The sequence below is a fragment of the Gymnogyps californianus genome, chromosome 2, assembly GCF_018139145.2.
Source record: "Gymnogyps californianus isolate 813 chromosome 2, ASM1813914v2, whole genome shotgun sequence".
Taxonomy (NCBI): Eukaryota; Metazoa; Chordata; class Aves; order Accipitriformes; family Cathartidae; genus Gymnogyps; species Gymnogyps californianus.
Window position 1 is genome coordinate 21,548,167 of NC_059472.1, and position 25,988 is coordinate 21,574,154.

Sequence of the window (25,988 nt, forward strand, 5' to 3'; positions counted from 1 at the left end):
TGTATAGGCAGCTTGACTGTAGTGCAGATTCTGGGGGTATCATTGGAGTGCCCAGATATTGACTGTCTTCAACGTAATTACTTTGGGTTTTTCCATATTTCTAAATGTTTGTGAATTCCTTCTTTTTTGTCGTGCTGTTCGTTTTCAGTGTTCAATAACAACTACAGATATAGTTGTATGTGCTAATAACTACTTTTTGAAAATACAAAACCAGTGAATAATCCCTACTGTAATTTGAAAGATGAAATACCAGTAAGCTATTTTTAGCTTAAAACAAGAGATCTTGAAATGTGTTAATGTTTTCCTTATGGTGATAGAAATAATAGAAAACAAGACAAACAGAAATGTGCTTCTGTGGAATCAGTTACGAGTAAAATCACTTTACAGCAAAGATGGTGTTTATTTTGTAAATTTAGAGCTAAGTGTTACTGAAGACATGAAATCAGAGCGGCAAGCACTCTTTAGCATGTCAGTTTATATGCAAAGTGGAGAAATTATTTGGAGAATGGCTTTTTAAAACTTACAGATATATTTTACTTTTGAAAATAGTTTAATTGGAAAATAGTTGCTCATTAATACAGTATTTGAAATAGTTTGTGTTTTAAAATACTTCTGTCTTGAACGTTGAGGGGAATTATTACAGTGTGGAATTTTTTTTAAAATTGAGACAAAGCAACTTGGTATGTAAATATATGCAGCGAAATTAGTATATTAAAAACGGGGGACGGACGGACATGTCACTTTTAAGACCCCAAGAATTTAGTTTGGTTTTTTTTAAAGAAAAATTAGACTTGCTATTTTTGTACAAATTCTGATCATCAGGTTTCTAACTGTATTGTGCCTTTAGGAAGTAAAAAATCATGCCTTTGTGCACTTGGTGTCGACCCTGAGAGCAATTTCTGAAACACTTTATTTGTAACCACTGCAATGGAGGAGCATTGAGATGCTTGCTTAGGTGTATATGTTCTAGGTCAAATCTAGCAGTCTTTAAGCTTGGTATAAAAGGAATTTGAGTTTTCTTCATGTATTTAAGGTTCTTGTTACCCAAACATATCACACTTACATTGCAGTGCTGGTAGAAGAACTGATTTTGCATGTATGAAAATCTGTGTGACATGGCAAATCTTCAATATTACAAAACTTTGAGGGATTAAGCATTGTGGTTTTCAAATTTGCTTAGTGATGTATTTTACATTTTAGATTCATTGGCTATGTTCAAAGGAGCTTATTTATGAAAGTAGCTCTCCCCTCCCAAAACGCCTGGAAGATTTCATTAAACATTTGTTGTAAAGGTTAAAAGAAAAGATATTGAATAAAGGAGAGGAGAATGAGAGCTGTTCAGTGGGAGAAATGTGCACAAATACAACTTGATCTGTCACGTCATGTAACAGGGCTACCATGTGTCAGCAAACATATTCGCTTTAGCAGACTTCTTTTACTTTGGAGGAGTACGTAGTAGTATGAGATTTGGAGGAATAACTTTCTTGTCTCTAACTCTTGATGACCACATGGGTCTCATTGTTCATCTTTGCAAGTATACTTAGTTTTAATGAACATTGATGTGGAGTTACTCTTGAAGGTAGCTAGTTCCCGGCTATACCTGAAGCATCTTTCTGGATAAAGGGTATAGGCTGCAATTCATTATGAAATAGATAGATGTCTTCCCCTGGATGTCTTTAATTGCATAGCATTTACTTACAGATCTTGATCCAGGAGGAGATGGAGAAGATGCATTGAAATAAACCTTTCTTGAAAAGAAAATAGCATTTGACACAAAATCATGCAAAGTCTACCATCTAAAATGCCTGAAGTTTCTCAAAACTCTTTGCTACTATCAGCCTCTCATTCCTTAACTTTCTAGTATATTTAATTGGTCCTAGTACACTAACAATGCTTGTTTTTTATTTTCATTGTATAGTAACTTTTTCTTTAGTTTTGCTCTAAGTTTTATCATAAAATGAACATAGGACCTTTAATGTTTAATATTAATTAAAATAACTTTAAGAACAGTTTTGTTCTTTCTGTTCTGTAAAAGGGTATCTGAAGAATTTTTACAAATTTTATCTTGGAAATTAGCTTATTCATTATGTTTAATTTTAGGAAATGGTGCTCTTGCAGAACATTCTGAAAATGTGCATATTTCAGGAGTGTCAACGGGTAAGTCATTTTTTGTAATGTTTAAATTTCATGCATGACTTAAATAGTAAATATTGAAAGCCACCTGGTATCTTATGAAGAGATATTTGGCTATAAAAATTATTACTGCCTTTTGCAGCATGTAATAAGGAATGAAGCAACTGGAACATGGAAAAATTCTCATAAGATAAAATTGATACCTGCATGCTCATGAACAGATTATGCCTTTCTAAGTGGACTGCTTAATTATTTTTCCATACAAACATTGAACTAAGAGAAAAGTTGGTTTAAGTTGAATTGATATTTTCTTTCCACAGTAAAGTTTTTGTGAAATGAAATTTATTGAAATGTAATTTTGGACATTGCTACTATCAAATAATATAAATCCAGGAGTTAGGCGTTTCACCTGATTAGATTGAAGCAGTAACTGAAACTACTGTACACTTGACTGCACAGTTTCCTTAATACAAGAAAGAAAGAATCTTAGAACTCATGAAACTGAGAAACTGATGAGATGCTGGGAGAATATGGGGTATAAAAGCAGCACACATTGCTCAAAGGTTGCTACATTCTCTTCCAGTAAGTCAGTCTTAGGCCTCTTCTGAGCAGCAGCCACCGTTGGGGCTATTCTGTGTTAGTGATGTGACTGTATGTCCATTAAGGCATTAGGCAATACCAGTGTATAGTCTTTGTTCTTCAGATGTTAAGCGCTGTCAGCTAAGCTACTGGTCGTGTTTTATGATACAGATACTCAGAATATGTGCCAATGGGGAGATAAACACTCTTCTTCAGTGGCTAGAAGAATACAAGCTTGATTCTTTCCATAGGGAAGCTGCCACTAATCACTGGAAATCAAACTGATTTTCACACCCTTCTCCTAAAATAAGAGTCAAAATGCAAACTCATCCTTTTTGACAACGGCTTGCACATCTCGCTGTAGTTATCCTTGCAGTAGCGCTTCAAACGTTACATTGCTACTTGTGCTCATGGTTAGGTTTTTGGATAAATGTAGGGTCAGTGGATGGTCTCTATTACACTATACTCTTTTCCCCTTTCATCGTTTGCCACTCAAAGACTGTCAAAAGTCTAATTATAGAAGATCTTTGCTATGCATTCTTGTGCTGTATCATGAAGAATGTTGTTGCTTTTCAACAGTAGTAATGCACCAAGGATCATATATAGTACATTTATGACACACTGTAAATAATAAATAACAGCACAGGTACTTGCCACTGTTGGAACAATTGTTGCTGGAATTGGATTGTATGAGATACAGAGACAGCCTAAAATCTAGCTATGCAGCTTTCAGGATATGTTTTAACAACCCTTCACCCCTTTGTTTACTGCAACAGTTGTGTCACAGGTTGCAATACAGGCAGAAAAGCATCTGCTGGGCAAGAGGTGAATGGAATTTTTGACTCTGCTTTCAGTACTTTGGCCAGCATGCTTGAATAGGCAGTGCCAAAAAGAGGAGAACACAATGTACTTTCTGTGCAAGATAACAGCAGCTGGTAGACAGACCTTTAACTACTGAGAAGAAAGATCCAGTGAGGACTTCCATTTAAAAATAAATTAAAAAAAAAAATATTAAAAAAAAAAAAGTAGTTCTGGAGGTCCTGTGTTGTAAAATAGCTTTCCAGCTGGGGAAAAATAAGTATCATATTCTTAAAGTTTCTACCTTAATATAAAGTGAAAATTCTTCACTGGAGAATTTTGAGATAATAGGGATGGGGGTGGTCTGTTAATGAAAACCTGAAGAAAGTGTGTAGAGAGACCCAGTGACATTCTCCTTACAGTTCTTTGTATGTACATCTTAAATGTTAGGTGTATGGCCCAAGTATAACAGATGGGGATGGATTTAGATGATTTTTTAGTTCCTTTCAAACAATCTGGGTCTCCCAAACATGTTTTTGAACTTGCAGATTATATATTTCATCAAGCATACCTGGACAGCTTTAAATTTATCAGAACAATTTTAAGCAGAGTTTCTGTAAAATAGAACCAAAGACATCTGGCCTTTAATCTTTCTAAATCCAACTTTAACTTGGTGTTGAAACCAAGCAAGCGATTTTCTTGGACAGTTGCTACTGAGAAGGGATTTAAAATGAAATGATTGTCTTGATGGTAGATTTCCTGTCATGCTGCTGCTGTAAGGCTACATGACCTACCTTACTAAATTATGTTTTAATAGCACAGACCTCTGTGGTCTTTGGTATTTATGCTTCTGCTGTATATTATATCTGCCAAGTTACAAGTACACCTCTAATATATGAGCATGCTTTTTCTACCAACAGCAATCACGGAATGTTGTCTCTTGCGTATAAGCTATCACTAGAGAACAAGTGTTTATGCCTTTAATATCTGAAAAATTGAGAAATATTTTCAGGTCTGTCTTTGGGGTATGTTGCACCATAATTGTCGCAACTGCAAAACCAATCCTGCCCCTCCCCCCCCCCCCCCCCCCGTTTTAAAGAACTTCTACACTGGTGAAAACACTTGTTCCCAACAATTACCAAAAAAAAAAAATTCGTAATGATTCCTTTTTACTGAGTGTTTCTCTGTATTGGAGAGCAAAGGGCATTTTAAATTAAAGCTTTTCAGCTTGACCTGGAGGCAAAGATTCCTATGCCTTCTTCCCCCATAGTTCTCCAAATAAGACTTTCAGTGGCTCCTGAGAGTTACAAATGCAATAATTATCCTCCCTATTCATGGTTTGGACTTTATCACAACATTATTCTCTTTTTACTCTAAGCTGTTTTAAACACCTTTAGATCATTTATCCAGCTGCATTCATGTCCTTACCATGTCCAATATAATGCATACCTTATCATCTTGTGGTTCACATTGAAAGCTAATTCTTTTATCTTTTCAACTAATCTCCTGGCATTACTGTGAAGATAAATCCCTAATCTCCCTCTCCCTGCTTTTCTGAAGTGACTTTTTTCCTTGACATGTTGTTCACTGTCACTACAGGTACTTTACTTCTCTAGATCTTGCTGCAGAATTTTTGCATAGGTTTCTTAATTATTTTCTTGTTATAACTTGCAAGTTGAATTTGGTACTGTAAAGTTTTCATTGGCTTTCTTCTGTTTACCAGTCAACATCCTGTAGGTGGTTTATGGTCACGTTCTATAATGTGGGGTGGTGAACAAATTTCAGGAAGAAGAGAATAAGGAAAACTGTTGTATGTATTTTTAAAAAGTCTACAAGAAAATCCATATACACCAGAAAACCATGTACTCAACTTATCCTCTCAGCAGTTTTTTTGACCATTATTTTACACTGTATTCTGTGAAACATCTTCAGTCCTAATTACACTATTGCAATCTACTGAATGGAGTTATAGCAAAGTAACAAACAGCATTGCAAATAGATTGTTAATAAAACAAAGGCTCACAAAGGAAAGAGTTTAAAACAGGTAGGAGATGGATGAGCAGAATTGTACCAAAGAATATAGGGGAATTGAGAGGAATATAGGCAGAGGCAACACCCATGTTGAAATGGTTGTGCAGGAGGGATTTGTCCCCACCCAGAAATCTTAGAGCCACCAGCATGAGATTTGAAAGCGTCTTGGGCATGCATCACTGTCTGTCTTTGCTTCTCTACGATGCAGGCTTCTCAATTTGTTTTGTGCTTCTGCCTCAGTTGCAAACTCATCTCCTTTTTTTCTGACTCGTCTATTTTTCTTTCTGCTGTTTTCTTATGTATTTTTAATACTTTTAATAAATTATTCCAAACCTAGTCAGTTTTCCTGTAATTTTCCTATAGACATAACTGACCTGTATGACAAATGCCTGCAGGGCCACTCGCAATTGAAATTAGAAGTGCAAATTCTCCACAACTTAGTGTAAAGATGTTTGCCTCTATTGATACATTTCTGTTTTACATACTGTCAGTTGAATTGTTTTTTTGATTCCCATGCCCTTGTTGATGTTGCTCACATTCTCCATGTTTACAAACACATGAATAAAATGTATGTTACATTATATTCTCAAAAGCTTCAGAAGAAACATCCTAGTTAAGCAGAGGGTCAGGAATTGATTTTAAAAGGCTTACTATTATCTTTATAGTAGATTCCCTTTAAAACTGTTCTATTTCAAAAGGTTATCCTTGATTTTAAAAATCTTTCTGAGAAATTATTCTCTTTCAAAATGACAGCACGTCTGAAGTGCAGCTTTTACACAGTTAATCTTGACCATTATACACTTTTTAAGCAAATGGGAGATTTCTGTTGTCTCCTGAGTTATAAGTAAGAGATTTCAGTGCATGAATGTATACCAAATATGCAAGTACATTTAACTTATGTAGCTAACCTGAAGTTAAGGAAGCTGTAATTCCCTTTTCAAGTCCATTCCCTTTTATTTTTTGAACCCCCACTTTGTCATATGCACACTTTCTTCAGTTCGATTTTTCTCGCTTCTACAGCAGAAGTACAGTATTGTTCACTCCACCCTCTATTTTAGTGCCTGTGATCATTCTTGCTTCCTTATACCCTCCTTACTCTGCTTCTCTCTTCCCATATTGGATGGTGCTGGAAGTAGTCATATTTTGCCCTCCGCTCTTCAGTGTTAGCTTTAGTGGAAACAGAGGAAAAGCCATCTTAAGTAAAAGAATAAAGAAAATATAGGGATATGGCTGGTATTGCAAACAAGGCTAAAAAAACGGAATTTGAGTAAAACTGGAAGTTTTCATGGTGCTCTGAAAATACTACCTTGGTTATACAGGCTTTCCATGTGGAATTTCTTCCATTCAAACTCATGTAACAAGTAAAAGTTAACTGCTTGTACTACTGCGGGGATTGGATTGAGTAGATTATAGTTGTCAGGGTGTTCTGTGCCAGCATAGGAAACCGCAATTGCATAGTAATTTACAGTTGCTAGCAGTGTTTGGAGGCTCCTATTCAACAGACACATGCTGTACATATATTTATAGCATGTTTAAGTTTTTGGAGGTGAACTTTGTAAAATTAAATGAACATATGTTGAATGGATTATTTTTATCTTCTAGTGTAAGGTTTTTCTTTGTCAGGCAAATGTAAAAGCTTCCTTAGAGGTTCTCAGTAGCAAAAGCTCGTATGTCAGTTTGTAAATATCTGAAACCAGGTGAATGTTGTCATAGTATAAATTTCACCTGAAGGCAACTTATTTTAAGCTGAGCACTATTTCAGTAGTAACCAAGTAGTGCATGGAATTGCTTGCCAACATCTGCAAGCTTGGTACAAAATGTTTTACACATTCTTCTACTTTTTTGCACGTATTTTTTGTTTCGAACCTGTTAAAGCTGCTATTTTACTTCAACATTTAATTGTGAGTAACCAGTTTTTCTTTCCAGTCCTTCCATTTCTTGTCTGAACAGATGTAAAATATATCCAAATCATTCACACAGGAGCAGTGTTCCAAAATATCATGGTGTTAGAGCACCACCTATAGGTTTGCTCAAAATTAAAACAAAGTTTCCAGTGAATAGTTGATTGAATATTCAAATAAAATAATATCTTTCTGTATTTCAGACTTTTTCATCCCTAGATATTAGGACAGGTCCTATGTTCTATAGCTAAAGTATGTTAATACTTAACTGTGCAGCATGAATGAAGCTCTAATAAGAAATGTGAAAAACTATTTAAAGCAATGTTTTCTTATGGCTGTACTTGAAAACAGTAAATTTACTGAGTTTTATTTTTGTTTCTAGATTTCTGTATTTAAGCTAATACAGAAAATTCAGGTATATGCCAGCATTTTTGTCTTTTAATCCTTTTAAACCTATTTTTAGAAATGTATTTGTTATGCCATATAGAAATATTTTTAAGCAATAATAATAATAATTTAAGAATATACCTTTTTATTGTATTAGAGCTAGACAATAATTTCAGGTCTCTGTAGTCTTGAAAAATTATCTTCAAAGCCTGATTGTGGATAAAAATAGAAAAAAATTAATAACCTGTTTACAAATTACATTATTACAACTTTTGCAATATTACAAATGGAGTTCATTCTTCATTGTGTTTGTTCACTGCATCAGTTCTGATGTGTTATTTTAATCAAATACATATTCAAAATCTTAAAAATTCTAAAAGCTTTTGATCATCAGGCAATAACAAAAATGCTTCCTCATTTGTAATAGTTCTTTTGTTTACTGTGCGTAACTGACTGTGCTACTAGTAAACTTTGAGAGCTCACAAGTTTTGGACTAGGAGTGACGAAATTGTAAATAAAAGCACAGAGGGAAATTATTTTTAATGTGTTTTCTGACCTCTGAAACGTCCTCATAATTTCAGAGAGTATTCTGGCCTTCCTATTTATGTGAAGGTTGTGAATATGCTACATGACAGGTGTTTGATATAAGGCTGCTGAGGAGGGAAAAAAACCCCAGCAAAACAAAACCACAAAACTAGTAAGTACGTTACTTGAAATAAAATCAGCAGAGCTGAGAACACTCCAGTGAAAGGAACAAGCAGCTGAGTTAAGGTCAAGGCAGAAAGCTACACCTATAATGAAGTAAGAATACAAATGGCTGAGTTACTTCAGTTGCATAGAATTAGTCCTATAAATATAAGCTTTCTAGTCCACTATCAGAATTGTAGTTACGCAAGTCCCTCTTAAGAAGAATCTCTTGTGAACCTAACTTTTAACATCTGTAAATGAAGTGCTCTTTGCCTTCCAAGCATTTGGAATCGTGTGTATGAAGATCATTTCCATGCCAAGGGGTGGAAGGGGGTATTTAAATGATGGCCAGACACTGGGTCTTCCTAAGACAGGAAATTTCAGTTACTTGATTATTTAGCTTTAATTTATATTTCACCTTCTAATGAATTTGTCAGTATAAGGTGTAAATGCATGGTTAAATTGAACTGAATCTTTGTGAAGGCTAAAAATAAAATTAGGAAATACAAAATCTTTCACTTTAATAATAAAAGTTGTCAAAGTCTGTATAGAATAATCTTTTTTTAATCTGTAGTACTAATTGATGTTAGTATAAACTTCTGCACTGGCAACATTGGAAAACATCTTTCGGCTGACATGTTCCATTATGAACTCCTTTAGACATTATTTTTATTGCTACGTCATCTAACTCAGTGTGATATTTTCCCTGATTAGTGCTGGTTGTTTTGTTTGTTTGTTTGGGGTTTTTTTGTCCTACTGGCTTTAAAAAAAAAAAAAAAGGAATTAATCAAATTGTTTTCAATATATATGTATTTTTTTAGCTTGTGGAGATATTCCAGAACAAATTCGATCACCAAGTGGGACAATCACAAGTCCAGGGTGGCCCTCTGAGTATCCTGCCCGCATCAACTGTAGCTGGTACATCCATGCAAACCCAGGGGAGATCATTACTATAAGGTAACAGTGCTCCTGTATTAACCACGTGGATTGAAGAAGTACTGACTAGACATTTTTAACTGCCAGTTGTGTATGTACCAATTTCCTCTTCCTTCCTGTAAATGTAGGATTTGTTTTGTCTGTTTTCTGCCTTTCCTTTTATCTGATTTGCTCTCACACAGCCATGTAGCATTTGTTTTCAGCTGGAGAATTGGTGACTAGAAAAGGTTTCTATGTGCTCGTTTATTTGATTTCTTTTTAATGTCTCTGAAATATAAGAATTTTGCATTAAAATATGTGTAGGGGAAATTCTGTAATGCTTCATTGCTATGAAGTCTCATGGTGTGCTTAAAAATGACAGGGTACAAATAGTAAATCAATAGATATTGCAGTTTTGGAAATGCTGAATTTTGGTGCAGGGAGCTCCTCACCGTTTCACGTATCTTGTAACTTTTCTGAAGAAGTATTGTAAAAAGTTGTATCGTAGGTTCAGTCTCATCAGTTCATTCCCCATTACTGCCGCAAGGGAAATCTAGGCCTGTTTTAGCATCAAGATACAAATTAGTACTGATTCATAGGCTGATCATGAAACTCCATTAGCTGCAGATTTACTTCAGTTTCCAGTACAGACTTGCTGACCTAAGAAGCAGCTCTTCGTTATGAAGTATTTGATTTGACATCAGTTATTCATTTAAAGTACTGCTTTTTAATTTAAACAATCTTTCTACTAAATATTAAAGTGGCATAAATGCAATGTAAAGTAGGTAGAGCTGTTCATCTACTAGACCGCTTTCTAAACTTTTTCATACTGTTTATTTTTAATAAAACTCCTTTTTTTTTTTTTTTTCCCCCTCTCACATTGTTTTCTTCCACTTATACATTTCAGATTTCATTTCTGGTTTACTGCTCTGTTGTCTGTACAGACCTGTTTTGCCCAGACTGTCTTCCCTTCACAGGTCATTACCATGACACCATGTCTTGATACAGTTGTAGCCATACCGTGACATTCCATGACGTACCTGTTGGGTAACTGAGTAGTGCAACTGGGAGAAAATCTTATCTGAAATCATAGTTTTGAACAATTTAGCTGTATTTATAATGTCAAGTCATATCATTGGCTAAGTGTAGCATTAGCTAAAGTTCTGATGAAATTTCAGAGAAGAAAGAAGTCATTCAAAAGTTATTGAATGAGACTCTCAAAGACAATTTCATGAACAGAATTTTTTTGTTTGTTTTTAGATGACGGCTGTCCTCATGACATAAAAGTATCATCACCACAAGGTTAAATCCTATTCTTACATGGGTAGAGAAGCTGCTCTTTTTATTTCAGACCAAAAAAGGACTTACAGCTAATTTCCATTTTTATGTGTAGTAATTCATCAGCTTGGTTGTGTAATACCCAGTTCAGTAGCAGTTTTGACCTTTTTTTTTTTTTTTTTTTTTTTTCCCCTTTCAGCTTTCAAGATTTTGATGTTCAGGGATCACGACGATGCAGCTCAGATTGGTTAACAATTGGAAGCTACAAGAATATCGAAGGCTATAGAGCATGTGGCTCCTCCATTCCGTCACCATACATCTCTTCACAGGATCATGTTTGGATCAGATTTCATTCAGATGATAGTATCTCCAGGAAAGGCTTCAGATTAGCCTACTTCGCTGGTATGTTTCAAATGATACATAGTACAGTTTTATGGTTTCATTTTTTGTTTCCTGTTTCAAGAACTACTTCCTTGTAGCAGGGTGCAGTATATGTGTTTCCTGTAGTCAATTCAAGGCTCATTGAAATCAGGGATTTCATTAATTCAGGAATACGTTGTGTAAAGTATTTTGATCCCATGCACAACCTGAATATTCAAAGTGGGAATCAGTGATTACAGTAATAAGCAGAGTGAATGATTTTGGGAGGAAAAAAGTTGACTATTAATACTAGGTAACTGGAAGTTTTTTTAACATAGTTCAAGATTTGAAATGTTTTCATCAGACTAAAATTAGTTTGTTAAAATAGTTGGGTAGACTTCTGAGTGCCATAAACATGGCAAGAGAGGGAAGAAATGGCAGGATTTTTTTTTACATTTCTCATAGAAATTGCATCATTTTTTCCCATCTCCAGAAGGTATACTATCTTTAAATAAAAAAAAAATTAAAAAAACCCAAAACCATATTAATATGATAGATTACTGTAGCCAAGTACAGACATGGTTCTGTACATGCAAAACTTTCCTTTGATAATTCAAGTATGTGATATAAGCTAGTAGTAATAATAGTAATAATAGCAGTAGTAATAGTTTGAGACTGTTTTGTGGGTAATTCTTGCTCTAGTAGCTGTTGCCAAGAGAGGAGGAAGCCAGTCATGGGTAAAGACTACTTCCAAACTTTTTTCTGGCCTTAAGAGGTATTACAATTTTATGTAATAGCACGATTATGGTGTTCTATGTCCTGATCATCCCAAATACTGGATTAGATTCTTCTTTGTTTTCACAATGGTTCCATGTTCTCTTGCTCCCTCCCAGAGTATGCCTATATCCACTCTCTGCCCTGCTCCAAATCTCTGTGCGCCAACTTCTAACTCCTTGCCTCCATAAAACAATTCATACTCTTACACCTATCCACTGCCACCCATCTTCAAAACTATTCCACCAAGATTCGGTAAAACAAGCCCTGATCTCCTCTGGCCTAAGCCATATTTGCCTCTGTTCTGTGTCCTGCACTCTTTCTACCTGCTGTGGTTTAACCCCAGCCAGCAACTCAGCACCACGCAGCCGCTTCCCCCTCCCCCCTCCCAGTGGGGTGGGGAGGAGAATCGGAAAAAAGGTAAGACTCATGGGTTGAGATAAGAACAGTTTAATAACTAAAGTAAAATAAAATATAATACTAACTAAGAATAATAATAATTGTAATGAAAAGGAATATGACAAAAAAAAGAGAAATAAAACCCAAGAAAAGACAAGTGATGCACAATGCAGTTGCTCACCAGCCGCTGACTGATGCCCAAGCAGCGATCCGCCCTTCCCGGCCAACTCCCCCCAGTTTATATGTTGGGCATGACATTCTATGGTATGGAATACCCCTTTGGCTAGTTCGGGTCAGCTGTCCTGGCTGTGCTTCCTGCCAGCTTCTTGCACGCCTGCTTGCTGGCAGAGCATGGGAAACTGAAAAATCCTTAACTTAGGATAAACGCTACTTAGCAACAACTAAAACATCAGAGTGTTATCAACATTATTCTCACACTAAATCCAAAACACAGCACTATACCAGCTACTAAGAAGAAAATCAACTCTATTCCAGCCGAAACCAAAACGCTACCTAATGCCTTCCTCCACCCTGTGACAGTCTTTCACAAACCTGAAGTTTCCAGGTGGGCTTATCCCTCTCTATCGCCTGTTTTCAAGCCTACAAAAAAGTTCCCTCTACAGTTCAGCTCCTTGCAGCTTAGCAAGTCTTGGGAGAAGTAATGCAGCCTTGCATTTGATGCTGGCTCAGCTTTCAGGGTAGTGTTCTACCTGGATTTTGCTTACTGTCTCAGCAAAAAAGATGATGGGGAAGTCGGGGAGAAGCCACTGTCTAATCAGTCATCCTCTACTGCTGTGAGGCATCAGCTTCTGCCCTGTTTATCTCCCTCTCCTCGTAGGCACATAGGGAAGGCAGCATTCCTGCCTGAGGGGCTTTGAGAAGGAAGGACGTTTTGGATAAGGGTGTAGAACGGGCAGGAGAGGCAAGCGACAGGCTCAGTAGAGTTTTTCTGAAAATCCTTTCCTCTCTTTTCCTCTGATCTTGAAACAATTTCATTATGTAACCCCTCTTGGAAGAAGCTGTACCATTTTCAACAATAAGCAAGTTTTTCTGTTACTTGATTTCTTCTTGTTAGTGTCATGCAGGAGTACTTAAGACTATGTTTTTAAATGTTTTTAAAAAAAAAAATGGTTTGGTTTTTTTGAGGGGTGGGGTTTGTTTTTTAAAAAAACAAACCTTACTGAAACTTTGGTTTGAGCTTGGTCCCTATGTTTGATATGATACTTCGAAAGTATTTCACAATTAAGGTGGAGGTGTAGTGTTTTAGTGATCAAAGTAGTCTCCTAATGTTGTAAACTCTCCTCTGTATAGGAGAAGAGTTGACAAGTCTGCTTTAATAATCATCTGATCATTTCTGCTTTCGAGTGTGAAAAGGAGACTCCTGAAATACTGACAACATTTTTGCTATACATTCAACTGTGCCATTATGTTGTTTGATTTCTTCTCATTAGCAGCATGCAGTAGCGCTCAATTCAACGCCTCAATAGACTATTTAATTCAGTGTTGTTAAGGCTACTCTCAAAGGTGGCACGTGATCTTAGAAAAAGGGGAAGAAAATAACAATGCTTTAGTTACATGGATGCAAGTTAGGCCTACTTATGCTGGAAAGATAGAAACAATATAGATTACAGGAGCAAAAGGGACCCTTATGGAGCCCCATGTTTAAAATCTGATGTGGAAGATAGGCCATGTGAATTGTTTGAATTAATTCTTGTTTAAAGTAAATAATATCTTCCAGGTAAATATTCATATTTCATTTTAAACAAACAAAACAATAACAACAAAAAAAAGCATTACAGTTAGGAAGGATACTTGACTAGAAGGTAAATTTTGTGTCACTTTACTTGTCTTCCTTCCCTCTGTCTTTCTCCCACCGCTTTTAATTTATCACCCTCTTTAATTATGGGTATCGGGATGGGATGGAGTTTACTAATGGTGATGTAGAGTGGAAAATAGGGTTAATAAAAGTACAGAGGTCTGTGTTCACTGTAAATGCATGGAAGGATTGTGTTAGTCCTTTTGCTACAACTGTACATGGGTTCTGCTAATTATCTTGTACTATCCTGAAGTCTTTTGTGGTACAGCTTCCAAAGGTAGTCTTATTTTGTACATCTCTTATTAATTTATGACTCTAATTTTTGATTCATGTGTAAACTTTTCTGATGTAATGACTTCAGGTTTGGTGATTAAAAATGCTAAATCAGGATCAAGTAGACAGCTCTTTTCTGGGATGTTTAAAGGCCTGCAGAAGGAAGAGCTTAGGTTGAAATCGTATCCTGTTTTGTTACTCCAATATTGCCATTAATATTTACAGCTCCACATTATAGCTTTCTACTCAACCTTTCCAGGTTCTGCAAGGTAGAAGCATTGAGCTAGAGTATAATCAGTACTTGAACAAGTTCAATGACTCTTCTTATGCATATTCTACTATATTGCCCTCCACCTGTAGAGAATGGTCATTCAATTTAGGCAGAACAAGTCTAGTAGTTCAGTTTTACAAGTGTCAAATTCAAGGCCAAGGTTTTAAATATTTGCCATACTAATATTATGAACAATGTGTATCTGTGTGAGTGTATAATCTATATATATAAAAAAATTATATATATATATGTAACAGAACAAGAAGATTGTATCATTTATACTAGATCTGTTCTTTGGTTTTTTAGTGAAATAAACATTTTCTAAAACTTAATCACTGGCAGCACATACATTTTGCTCTCCTTTCACTCTCTGTCAGCAAATTTGTTGACAGAACATTCTTCAGCAGTGCTTATAACATTTATCACTCTTGTTGGTTTCATTTTTTCCTGCATTCATTTTCTAAAAACCTTAGCATTTGTGAAATTTTTAAAATGCTGACATTGCACCTTTTTAAAAATAAATAATTATTTCAAGGTAGAGTATTTCTTTTTAATGCTTTCTAAGATACTAAAATAGCAAAAAGGAGAACAGAGGTGTGATATGACTTGACCTATCACAGCAGGGGAAATTCAGGCTAGATATGAGGACTTCTATCACTTTGTGTGGTTAAGCACTGGAACTTTGAAAATAGTTGATTGGACAAGGCCCTGAGGAACCCAATCAAACTTCATTTAGCCTTGCTTTGAGCGGATGATTTGATTAGGTGACTTCCAGAGATCCACTCCAATCTGAACTGTTCCCTTGTAAAACAAGATAGAACCTGCTTCTCCTGGGAAAGTCCATATTTCAGTAAGTTCATCACACTGTCTTTCCTGTTTCTTTTTTAAAACCCTAAGTATAGTGGTATTTAGATTTAATATATATTTGTCTAATTTATTTCCTGAATTACTGCTGTGTAGGACCATCTGCATTGCAGATTTCTTTGAATTTTTTTTTGGAGGATTGACCACAGCAGTTTGTTTTATAGCCAATTTTACAGTCTGTACCATGGTTTTTAGAAATTGCAGTGATTTTAAATGATACAGCGGTATTTGACTCAGCTAAGTTGTTGCAGAGCTGAAATAGCTTGCTTCCCAGCTATGCTTCCGTGTTTAACGTGGTTGGAACTTCAATAAATGAAGGCATGAAAAAATATTCTTGATGTTACAAGTGTGGTAGTAGCCAGTAGACCACATTTTCTTAAATAAAGGTGTCTCTTGACTTCCCCCCCGCCCCAGAACTAAAAAAAAAAAAAAAGACCAGAAAACCCCCACACTTCCACGTTTTCTGGACCACTACTTGGATCCTTAACTTTTAAAGTATAATTTTGTGTTCAGGCAAGCATGTGTTTCTGCATTTGCTGCACTCTCCTTTTAGTTGCTGGAGGAGAGGCAGGAGCAGTGGGAAGAGGTGAGGACAGAGGTTTCTCTTTGGTTGGTGGTAATAGGTAATTTTCAACTGTCAGCTTCTCTCTTGCCATAGATCCTTTGGTACAAAGTAGGAACCTATGAAAACAGGAGAGAGGTCTGACTGCTTTTATAAGAAAGAATGTGAGGAGGTAACTGGTACTGCAGGACAAAATGTTTCTGTATTTTGAGCGATGGAGGAGAGCAACAGTATTTTTCTGACTTATTTTTAGCACCTTAGAAGCCAGATTTTTCAATCACTATAAATGAGCATTGTTTTCTTGCTTGAGTTAAAGTTATTTGACTGAAAGCAGCTAAGGATGAGGCTCATGCTGATGTGCTGACAGAATTTTGACTTGAAAAAACTATTTTATCTTGAAACTTACTGAAAGTTGTGGTGATTTACAGAGACTTTAAATAGTTGATTTGCCATTCTGAACTACCCGGTGCAGCAAATAAATATGTGACACAAACCATAAAGTGCTAAATTCTTAAGAGAGAATATTTTTATAATTTTTTTTTTCCTTTCAGGGAAATCTGATGAACCAAATTGTGATTGTGACCAGTTTCATTGTGCTAATGGGAAGTGTATTCCAGAAAGTTGGAAATGTAATAATATGGATGAATGCGGAGACAACTCGGACGAAGAAATCTGTGCCAAAGCTAATCCTCCAACAGCTTCTTCCTTTCAACCTTGTGCTTACAACCAGTTCCAGTGTCTTTCTCGCTTCACCAAGCTTTACACTTGCCTTCCAGAATCTTTAAAATGTGATGGTAACATTGATTGTCTTGACCTAGGAGATGAAATAGACTGTGATGTGCCAACATGTCGTCACTGGTTAAAATACTTTTATGGTACTTTCAGTTCTCCCAACTATCCTGACTTCTATCCACCTGGAAGCAACTGCACCTGGCTGATAGACACTGGTGACCATCGCAAAGTAATTTTGCGATTCACTGATTTTAAACTTGATGGTACAGGTTATGGAGACTATGTCAAAATATATGATGGATTAGAGGAGAATCCACGGAGGCTGTTGCGTGTGCTAACAGCATTTGACTCTCATGCTCCCCTCACAGTTGTTTCCTCCTCAGGACAGATAAGAGTGCATTTTTGTGCTGACAAAGTGAATGCTGCAAGAGGATTCAATGCCACTTACCAAGTAGATGGCTTCTGTTTGCCCTGGGAAATCCCATGCGGTGGAAATTGGGGTTGCTACACAGAGCAGCAACGCTGCGATGGCTACTGGCACTGTCCAAATGGAAGGGATGAAACCAACTGCACCATGTGCCAGAGAGATGAGTTTCCCTGCTCTCGAAATGGTGTTTGCTACCCTCGTTCAGATCGCTGCAACTACCAGAATCATTGCCCTAATGGTTCAGATGAAAAAAATTGTTTCTTCTGTCAGCCAGGAAATTTTCATTGTAAAAATAACCGCTGTGTGTTTGAGAGCTGGGTTTGTGATTCTCAAGATGACTGTGGTGATGGCAGTGATGAAGAGAATTGCCCAGTCATTGTGCCCACTAGAGTAATAACTGCAGCTGTCATTGGGAGTCTTATTTGTGGATTGCTGCTTGTCATTGCACTGGGATGTACTTGTAAATTGTACTCACTCAGGATGTTTGAGCGAAGGTAAGTAGAACAGATGGCCTCGAGAACTTAAATTTTTAAAATATTTTCATATCTTTTATTGTTATACTTGAAACCTTTCTGTTGACATACAATTATTGTTGCATGTGATTTCTAAAGGCATTGTTCCTTCTCCTTTGACAGTAAAAAGAGGTTAGTTAATTATAGAATCATAGAATATCTCAAGTTGGAAGGGACCCCTAAGGATCATCAAGTCCAACTCCCTGCTCCTCGCAGGACTACCTAAACTAAACCATACGGCTCAGAGCGTCGTGCAGATGCTCCTTGAACTCTGACAGGCTTGGTGCTGTGACTGCTTCCCTGGGGAGCCTGTTCCAGTGACCAACCACCCTTTCAGTGAGGAAAAGCAGATAGAAGTATTCTGATCACTTAACTATTGAGAGTTAAGCTTTCAGATGTTGTTACCAAAAAGAAAGTGTGGAAAAGCTTCATTTCTGCAATTAAATATCTCAATTCTGTATTTAACAGCATGTTTCTTCTATTGTAGACTATCTCATACCAGGATTACATGTTCTTCAACTTTTATAAAATAATATAAGCATCTGTCATGGTGCCTTTTATATTTAGCCTGGGCTTTGTTTGGGGTTTTTTTTAGGAATTTATTGTTGGGTTGGTTTTGTTGTTCTTGTCTCAGCTGGACAGACCCATAGGAATGACTGCAAGGACTTATTGTATATTCTTTGTCAATTAAATTTCAATTAAATTAATAAAACTTTATCTGCTGAAATTTATTTCAGATTATAATGTCTGATGTAGTTTTACTCTTAAATGTATATATATAATCATAGTCTTACGTGTTATGAAATTTCTTTTCTCTTTGAAAGATCATTTGAAACTCATTTGTCAAGGGTTGAGGCTGAACTGTTAAGAAGAGAAGCTCCTCCATCCTATGGACAGTTAATTGCCCAGGGTTTAATTCCACCAGTTGAAGATTTTCCTGTTTGTTCACCAAATCAGGTAAGATTCCAAAATACCAGGCAGATCACTTAAATTTTAAGTAGACTGAAATAAAGATATTTTAACTTACATCTGCATTTTTTTGGTCTATAGCATTTCCTTTTCTTCCTTTCAGACCAATACTATTGTACTAAGAATTAGCCATTGGACAAAATCATGGTATGGTAGCACGACACAGTTTTCTTTGTAGGCTTTTTTTCTTGTTAATGAATGCCAATAATGCACACTATAGAATCCCTCTTGCATGAAAAGTAATAGATTGGTAGATCTAGTTGTATGTTCTGTATTGATGTTGTTGTATAAGTTAAGATTGCAAGATAGCACTTCAAAATTTGGGAAAGAAGAATTGAGACTTCTAATGCAAAATGGTAGTTCATATCCACTGTGCGTATGTGTTTAGGTATGATCATGCCCACTATGCATAGAAAAGATGATGGCAAAGGCAAGGCTGTAGCGTCATATAAAATTAACAGGACTGAGTAACAAAGTAAGAGCTAGTAAATGGCAGTTAATAGCATCTAGCCATCTTGACTCTCAGATAGTTCATTAGCACAATTCTTATTTGGCTGATGAATTAATTTCTATCAAAACAACTTTTTCATTTTAAAAAATTGGCTTTCAGTTATAATGCTCTTTTATGAAATAGAAGAAAAGTCTCAGTCTAAGAATCCTGCTGTGGTGCTGTATTAGAGTTGGCATTAACTTGTATCATGTGTTGCAGTTAATACAGCAAAGTTTACTGTTAATATTACTGAGCACGTAAGAAAAATATTTACAAGACCATAAGAAGGGGAATTGGGTTTTTTTTTATTTTGAACAGAACTGATTTCATTACACTTATTCTGCCATAGATTTCACATATTCTTTCATGCATACATGTTCACAAGCAGCAGCTGTGATCTGTCACAAAGGATTTTGCAGAGGAAAAGAGGAAAATAAGTTGCAATTCACATGAGACACTTTGAAAACATATCAGAAAGAAGATATTGTGAAGATTTTTCAGTAGCTAAATTAGCACTAAACTTATGAATGAGCTTATTAATGAATGCCTATAATGAACACTGTAGAATCCCTCGTTCTTGTTGGATGGGTTATCGTGGTTATAATAAATATCAGTATGTTTCTGTTTAAAAACAATTCTGTACTTTTACAAATTTGGCTTGCTGTCCTCTTTTCTGAAATTAAGTTTCACCAGTTTGTGATGCAGCTATGCTCACAAGCCTCTTGAGGTAGTGTTAGCTCAAGAAAGTCTGTTAAGGCTGTGTAGTTGTCATGCCCAGATGTGTAAGTCCTCTAGTACAGGTAACTTGGAACAAACCAATGTTTCCTGCACATCCCTACCCTGTACGAGACACTTCAGGTTTGGTGCACATGAACACGTTCAGGAACCATTATGATTTTCAGACAAACTTAGCTTGCTCAGACTTGTTTTTCATCATGAAATCCCACAAAGGTGGCCTGAAGATCTTGGTTTTTACTAAAATGAAATCTCCCGATGGAGAGGACAATTCTGGAGAGCCCAGACATGTAGTGGCTGGAGTCAGAGATTGGTACTGGAGCTTCTAAAAAAGCTGTGCAATTACTGAAATTTTCTTTTATCTTTAGTTTGACTTAAATTGAATTAACCACTGTTGCTTTGGATATATTTTAAATTAATTTTCAGAACTAAAATATAATGGAATTTGAAACACTTACTGAAAGTGGCAATCTTTTGTAATGACACATAACAAAATGTAGTTGTTTCATAGTCTTTCTATGTAACCGTGATTTCACACTCCATAAAAATACCGATGCATGTACAATAGTTTTGAACTATGAAAGAGTGTTAATGAATTCCCATTATGAAGACCAGTATTTCAGATAAGATTTGTGGCATTGAAAACTTAAGTAGCTATACTGGGAAATGAACTAGCATAAAAGTAAGAAATAGTAGGGAGCAGGCCATCACCTTCAAAAATAATGAAAAAGTCATTCTAGAGCATTGATGCTTCCATGATAAAAATTTTTAATCTTATTTAATGAATGAAGTTGCATTGTTTAAAAAAATTGTTTTTCAGAGGAGAGAACATCAGTAAGAGTAAAAGCTTAAGAGGCAATGTAAATTGAATTCTATAAATTACAAAGCTCAATTTTTTAATATGGTTAAATGTTGGGGGGAGGGAGTCATTATTAAGTCAGGGTGTGTTCAGCTTTCTTTGTTTTGAGCAATATATACATCTTAAGACTGCAAATCTGTGTAGCACTGAAGACTTCCTAGAAGTTAGTAGTCTCAAGCTAGAGGAATCTTGGTGGTTCTGATTTGTATGTAATGCTTTCTGCCTAAAACTGATACGTGCCTTCCGAGCTGGATTTTCAAGGATGGGTAGCAGTCTCTCCAGTAGCTTTTGAAAGTAAGGCTACTGAACATACGTATTTATATGCTTGAATTCAAATATCATTCTATGAAGTATTGGAAGGGAAGAGGTAGGTTGTGCATGAAGTATTGTTTGGATACTGTACTGTGTATGCCCTGTGGCATCTGAAGGATTGTGGGAGGGAGCTGAAGGTGACAGCATGAGAACACTGAAGTTCAGTGTTTGTAAACAAAGTGAAATATATGCATATATGTTAAGTGTTTCATGGGGGGGGGGGGAAGCTATTCTGAAGAATATTCTATATTTTTTCCATAATCTTCATTAAAAGATGTGAATATGGACTTTATCCTGTAATTCAACACATCAGTGAATATTTTCAGAATCATAGGCATCTGGCAGATCAGTATTTGAGAACTGAGCTACTTAGCTGAGGCACTGTTTTCTGTAAGGTTGAGTAAGGGACACCCAAGTCAACGGTGTTAATATGTTTGCGTTACCTTACAATTTAAAAGTTATACAAGGTTTTAAGCAGAAAAATTCAGGCATGCATTGTTCTATAGCTGAATGACTAGAAAATATATACCAAATTTAGGAAATGTATGGTTTAGAACACATAAGATAATTTTAATTAAACAGAAGCATTAAAGCATTTTGAAACTGGAATTAACTGATTATGCCAGAATGGGAGAAAATCAAACTACAAGCCTCTGCTAGAGAGGATATTTAATTTCGTCTCTATTATAGGCAGCTCCATGGTAGTGGATAAGGAAAGGTCACCTCTGTTAAATCTTTATGGAAGTTTTTGTTTTTAAATCCTAAACTTTTTGAGGCATGTTTCTATGTACTGTACTCTAACATCCAGAGTGACTACTTTATCTTCTTGGTAAGATTGTATGTAACAGATCTTGCATACCTGCTGTACTGGGTCTACACTGGGTCTGTGGATGTACTTTTCTGTAATCAGTGTTCCATATCCAGATTATAGTGCCTTGGTTTTCACTTTGCCTTTATTTAGAGGTCCTTGATTTGGGCAGAAGCGCACCTTATATACTTTGTTGCTCTTTTATTCCCCTTTTTCTTCCATGTGTATTTCCGCTTAATTTCCCTGTTCATAATGTTTTTTCCTCAAGAGAATCTAGACTTTTTTCATGCCTGCTTTGTTTTAAAATAGCCTATCGCTACATACACCAGATCCTTAATATTAAAGACAACACATCTTTTAATATTTAAGACTCTACATTTAACTTTGTGGTTATATGCCGTTCTGCATAATAGTTGTCGTTCTTTTCGAACAGTGCCAACATACTGTCAACACTTGATTGTTGCTTGTCTTCTCATTTAGGCTTCAGTTCTGGAAAACCTGAGACTGGCAGTACGATCTCAGCTTGGATTTACCTCAATCAGACTTCCTATTGCTGGCAGATCAAGTAACATTTGGAATCGAATTTTTAATTTTGCAAGGTCACGTCATTCTGGATCATTGGCATTGGTCTCAGCGGATGGAGATGATGTTGCCAGCCAAAGTACTAGTAGAGAAGCTGAAAGAAATAATACTCACAGAAGTCTGTTTTCAGTTGAATCTGATGATACAGACACAGAAAATGAAAGAAGAGACACAGCAGGAGCAGTTGGTGGTGTTGCTGCCACCTTGCCTCAGAAAGTCCCACCTGCAACAGCAATAGAAGCAACAGTTGGAGCATGTGGGAGTTCCTCGGCTCAGAGCAGCAGTAGTGGTAACACGGATAGTGGAAGAGAAGTGACAAGTGTAGAGCCCCCAAGCACAAGTCCTGCACGTCACCAGCTCACTAGCGCGCTAAGTCGTATGACTCAAGGCTTACGCTGGGTACGCTTTACTTTAGGGAGATCAAGCTCAGTGAATCAGAACCAAAGTCCTTTGAGACAGCTTGATAATGGGGTAAGTGGAAGAGAAGAGGATGATGATGTTGAAATGTTAATTCCAGTCTCTGATGTAGCATCAGACTTTGACATGAATGACTGTTCAAGACCTCTACTTGATCTCAGCTCAGATCAAGGACCAGGGCTTAGACAGCCTTACAGTGCAACACATCACGGTGTAAGGTCATGCAGTCGAGATGGCCCCTGTGAGAGCTGTGGCATCGTACACACTGCCCAGATACCCGACACTTGCTTAGAAGCAACAGTGAAAAATGAAACTAGTGACGATGAGGCATTATTACTCTGCTAGGTACGGATTGTTTAGGAAAGATTGTGTACAAGTTGGAGCAATATCTGTCATTGTTTTGTACTTCACAGTTAAAACTAGTTTTTAGTTTTAAAAAATCCAGGACAACATTATGTTAAAACTATTTTAGCCTGTGTGGTTGATTAAACATTTCTTATACTGGATGATGTTATGGAACTATTAGAGTGAACATTTTAATGGCTCTGAATACAGGATGTGTGTATCCAGTATAATCTGATTACTCTTTAAACTGAAGTTATCCCAGTTAGTTTCAAATTTAGTTTATCCTGGTACTGTAGTTCAAACCAGAAGCATGGCTGCTCAAGACTTATTTGGCTGCCTGTTTAACCCCATATTAACAGGTGAATTTGTACAGAATTATTTTCCTTTAGGAATTGACTCTGTTGTATAATTGCCAACATACTTGTAACTTAATATACTAAATACTGGTAAGGATTGTTAATGTAAAATTGTACTTTTCTTTGAGTTTATACAACACTTTGTTTAAATATTCTTGAATTTCATCATAATGTGAACTTATTTAAAGGGAGGAGAAACTTCCTCCAGGAGCATTCTTTTTCTTTCAGAAGTACAAATGCAATGATTTGTGAAATTTAGATATAATAGATAAACTGATGGCAAAAGCTTTTATAGCACTGACTTTGCTAAACTGCAATCTAATATGGTACAGCCAAATAGTATGTAAAATCCCCAGTCATTAGTCTTTTCGATTTGAAGTAAAAAAGGGCCGAAGATATTACATGTTAGTTCTTTAAATATCCGATACGTACAAATACACTACAGAGTAAGTTCCAACTGGTAATAGATCTTTCCCTAATACTATAGGGTATAAAGCTTGTTTGGACTCAAGGGATTTGCACTAAAATCATATTAAGGCCTCTAATGAGCTTAGTGCACAAGCACTATCACTTTAAGTACTATTATTGTCTAATATTGCAATGGCTATATCTTTCCATGGCTCTTTTCTTGGGGTGTTGCATTTTTGTTGCAATTGAATTTGCTTTACTAATTCCCTATTTATTCGTTGTATTTAAAAACTGGTTTACTTGGTTGCAGACTGGTTGTTTAAAAAAGGAAAGAAATCCCTTTTAGTGTATTTTTTTTTATGATATTACATGTTGGAACAAAACAGATCAGTGGGGAAAAAAGCTCATAACTTCCAATTTTGTGATAAGCAGGTTAATATGTGGCTACTAGTGTGACAAGAATCTACACCTTTTAAAAACAAAAATGTCAACTACTGTTTTATTTATTCTTTGCCAGTCTGTTTTTAGTAGGCTTAAAGATCCAGTATGAAATGTATTTGTGTGTGATTGTATGCTATTTATTAAATTTTAAATACTTTGTTGAATGTCATTTTAAAGCATGTTTAAAGTCTTGTGCATTTCTGTCGTGTTATGCTGTCGGGCAGAACTGACTAAAATGTTTTAATATGTATCAAAATTAAATTGAATTTTTGTTATGTTTTTGAGGTACTTTTAAAGATAAATCCACAGTCTGTCTGGCTTTTTATTTTATTTTTTTAAAATCCTCATCTCTGAAGTACAAATCACATGCAGAAGAAACAAATAATTGAATGGATTCCAAAGTGTATATATCTTCTCCCTCTTCTCTTCATTCACAGACACTGGGATGAGAAAAATAAACAATTTTACCATCTGGTTGATTTTATTCATGAGAGTTAGCAGGTAAATTCTGAGTTCAGGACACAGTTATGTAGATTTGTGCTTTTGAGGAACCTTATGTGCAATACAGTTGTAAAAGATTTTATTATAATGACCCATGCGGTTTCAAGTTTCAGAACAGATCACATCACACTGGTACCAGACCAGGTACAGATTGGCCCATAATTACACATACTCGAGTAAAAGTCATCAATGGCCATTTTTATTCACATTGAATAATATCTAAATCTGTGGGTAATCTTTAGTCTGATTTCAGTGGCATTGCTTATAGAGCAGGCAGCTTTGCAATACGAACATGGTAACACACCCTGAAATATATGTGAACAGTATGTCCTGGTATAAAATACTGGGTTTTTAAACCTTCCTAACTAATTGTCATTAGAAAGTGGTTATGGAAATGTTTGTCCCTGAGGCAGATACATTTTGAAGAAAGAGTCTTCACAGAATACCTTTGGTGTTAAACACACACACAGTGATCTAAATTTGTTCCATTAGATGCCCCAAATAGCATGTACCTATGGACTCCATATTGCAGATGTAAAAAGAACACAATGTTTAATTTGTTTTAAAGGAGAAATGCTACACATTTAACTGAGAAGTTGGATTTGATTGAGAATTTGGAAAATTGTAAATAAAATTCATATTTGTATGAGGCTAATTTGTTGCAGTGATTTTTTTCTTAGTGATTTTAAAGGGAGTGATCAACTTTTCTTTTGATTCATGTATTAGTGATTGGGTTTTTTCTTTTTTTTTTTTTTTTTTAATTGGTTTGTTTTTACTGAGACTTCCATTAAGTGATATTACTTAATTTCTTTTTATTCTGGAGAGCCTGAATTAGTGTTTTGTTTAAATGATTCTTGATTTAGCTGTGCTACAGTGCTAGGGCATTTTGAACAAAAGTCAGAATGATTCACTGTAGAATTATCTTATTTTCTGTAATAAATCACTTTCATCTGAGAGCTTTGAAGAATGTAGGTTATTGTGAGGTGAGTTTTCTCATCATGTAAAGCTTTCTAAGCATGGAAAGAGTTTGTCATTGTTCCTTTTCACATATCACACTTTTCTTGTC

The 25,988-nt window shown here is 35.9% G+C and overlaps 1 protein-coding gene across 1 annotated transcript in view; it reads left to right on the forward strand.

Annotated features, from left to right (window-relative positions):
- Positions 1–25,577, forward strand: part of LRP12 (LDL receptor related protein 12) — a 53,423-nt gene extending 27,846 nt beyond the window's left edge. Inside the window, exons 2-7 of the mRNA XM_050891447.1 lie at positions 2,101–2,157; positions 9,338–9,473; positions 10,909–11,111; positions 16,580–17,681; positions 18,524–18,656; positions 22,353–25,577. Of these exons, the coding sequence (XP_050747404.1) occupies positions 2,101–2,157; positions 9,338–9,473; positions 10,909–11,111; positions 16,580–17,681; positions 18,524–18,656; positions 22,353–23,216 (2,495 nt within the window). The 3' untranslated portion in view covers positions 23,217–25,577. The remainder of the gene's footprint in view (positions 1–2,100; positions 2,158–9,337; positions 9,474–10,908; positions 11,112–16,579; positions 17,682–18,523; positions 18,657–22,352) is intronic.
- Positions 25,578–25,988: the final 411 nt, after the last annotated feature.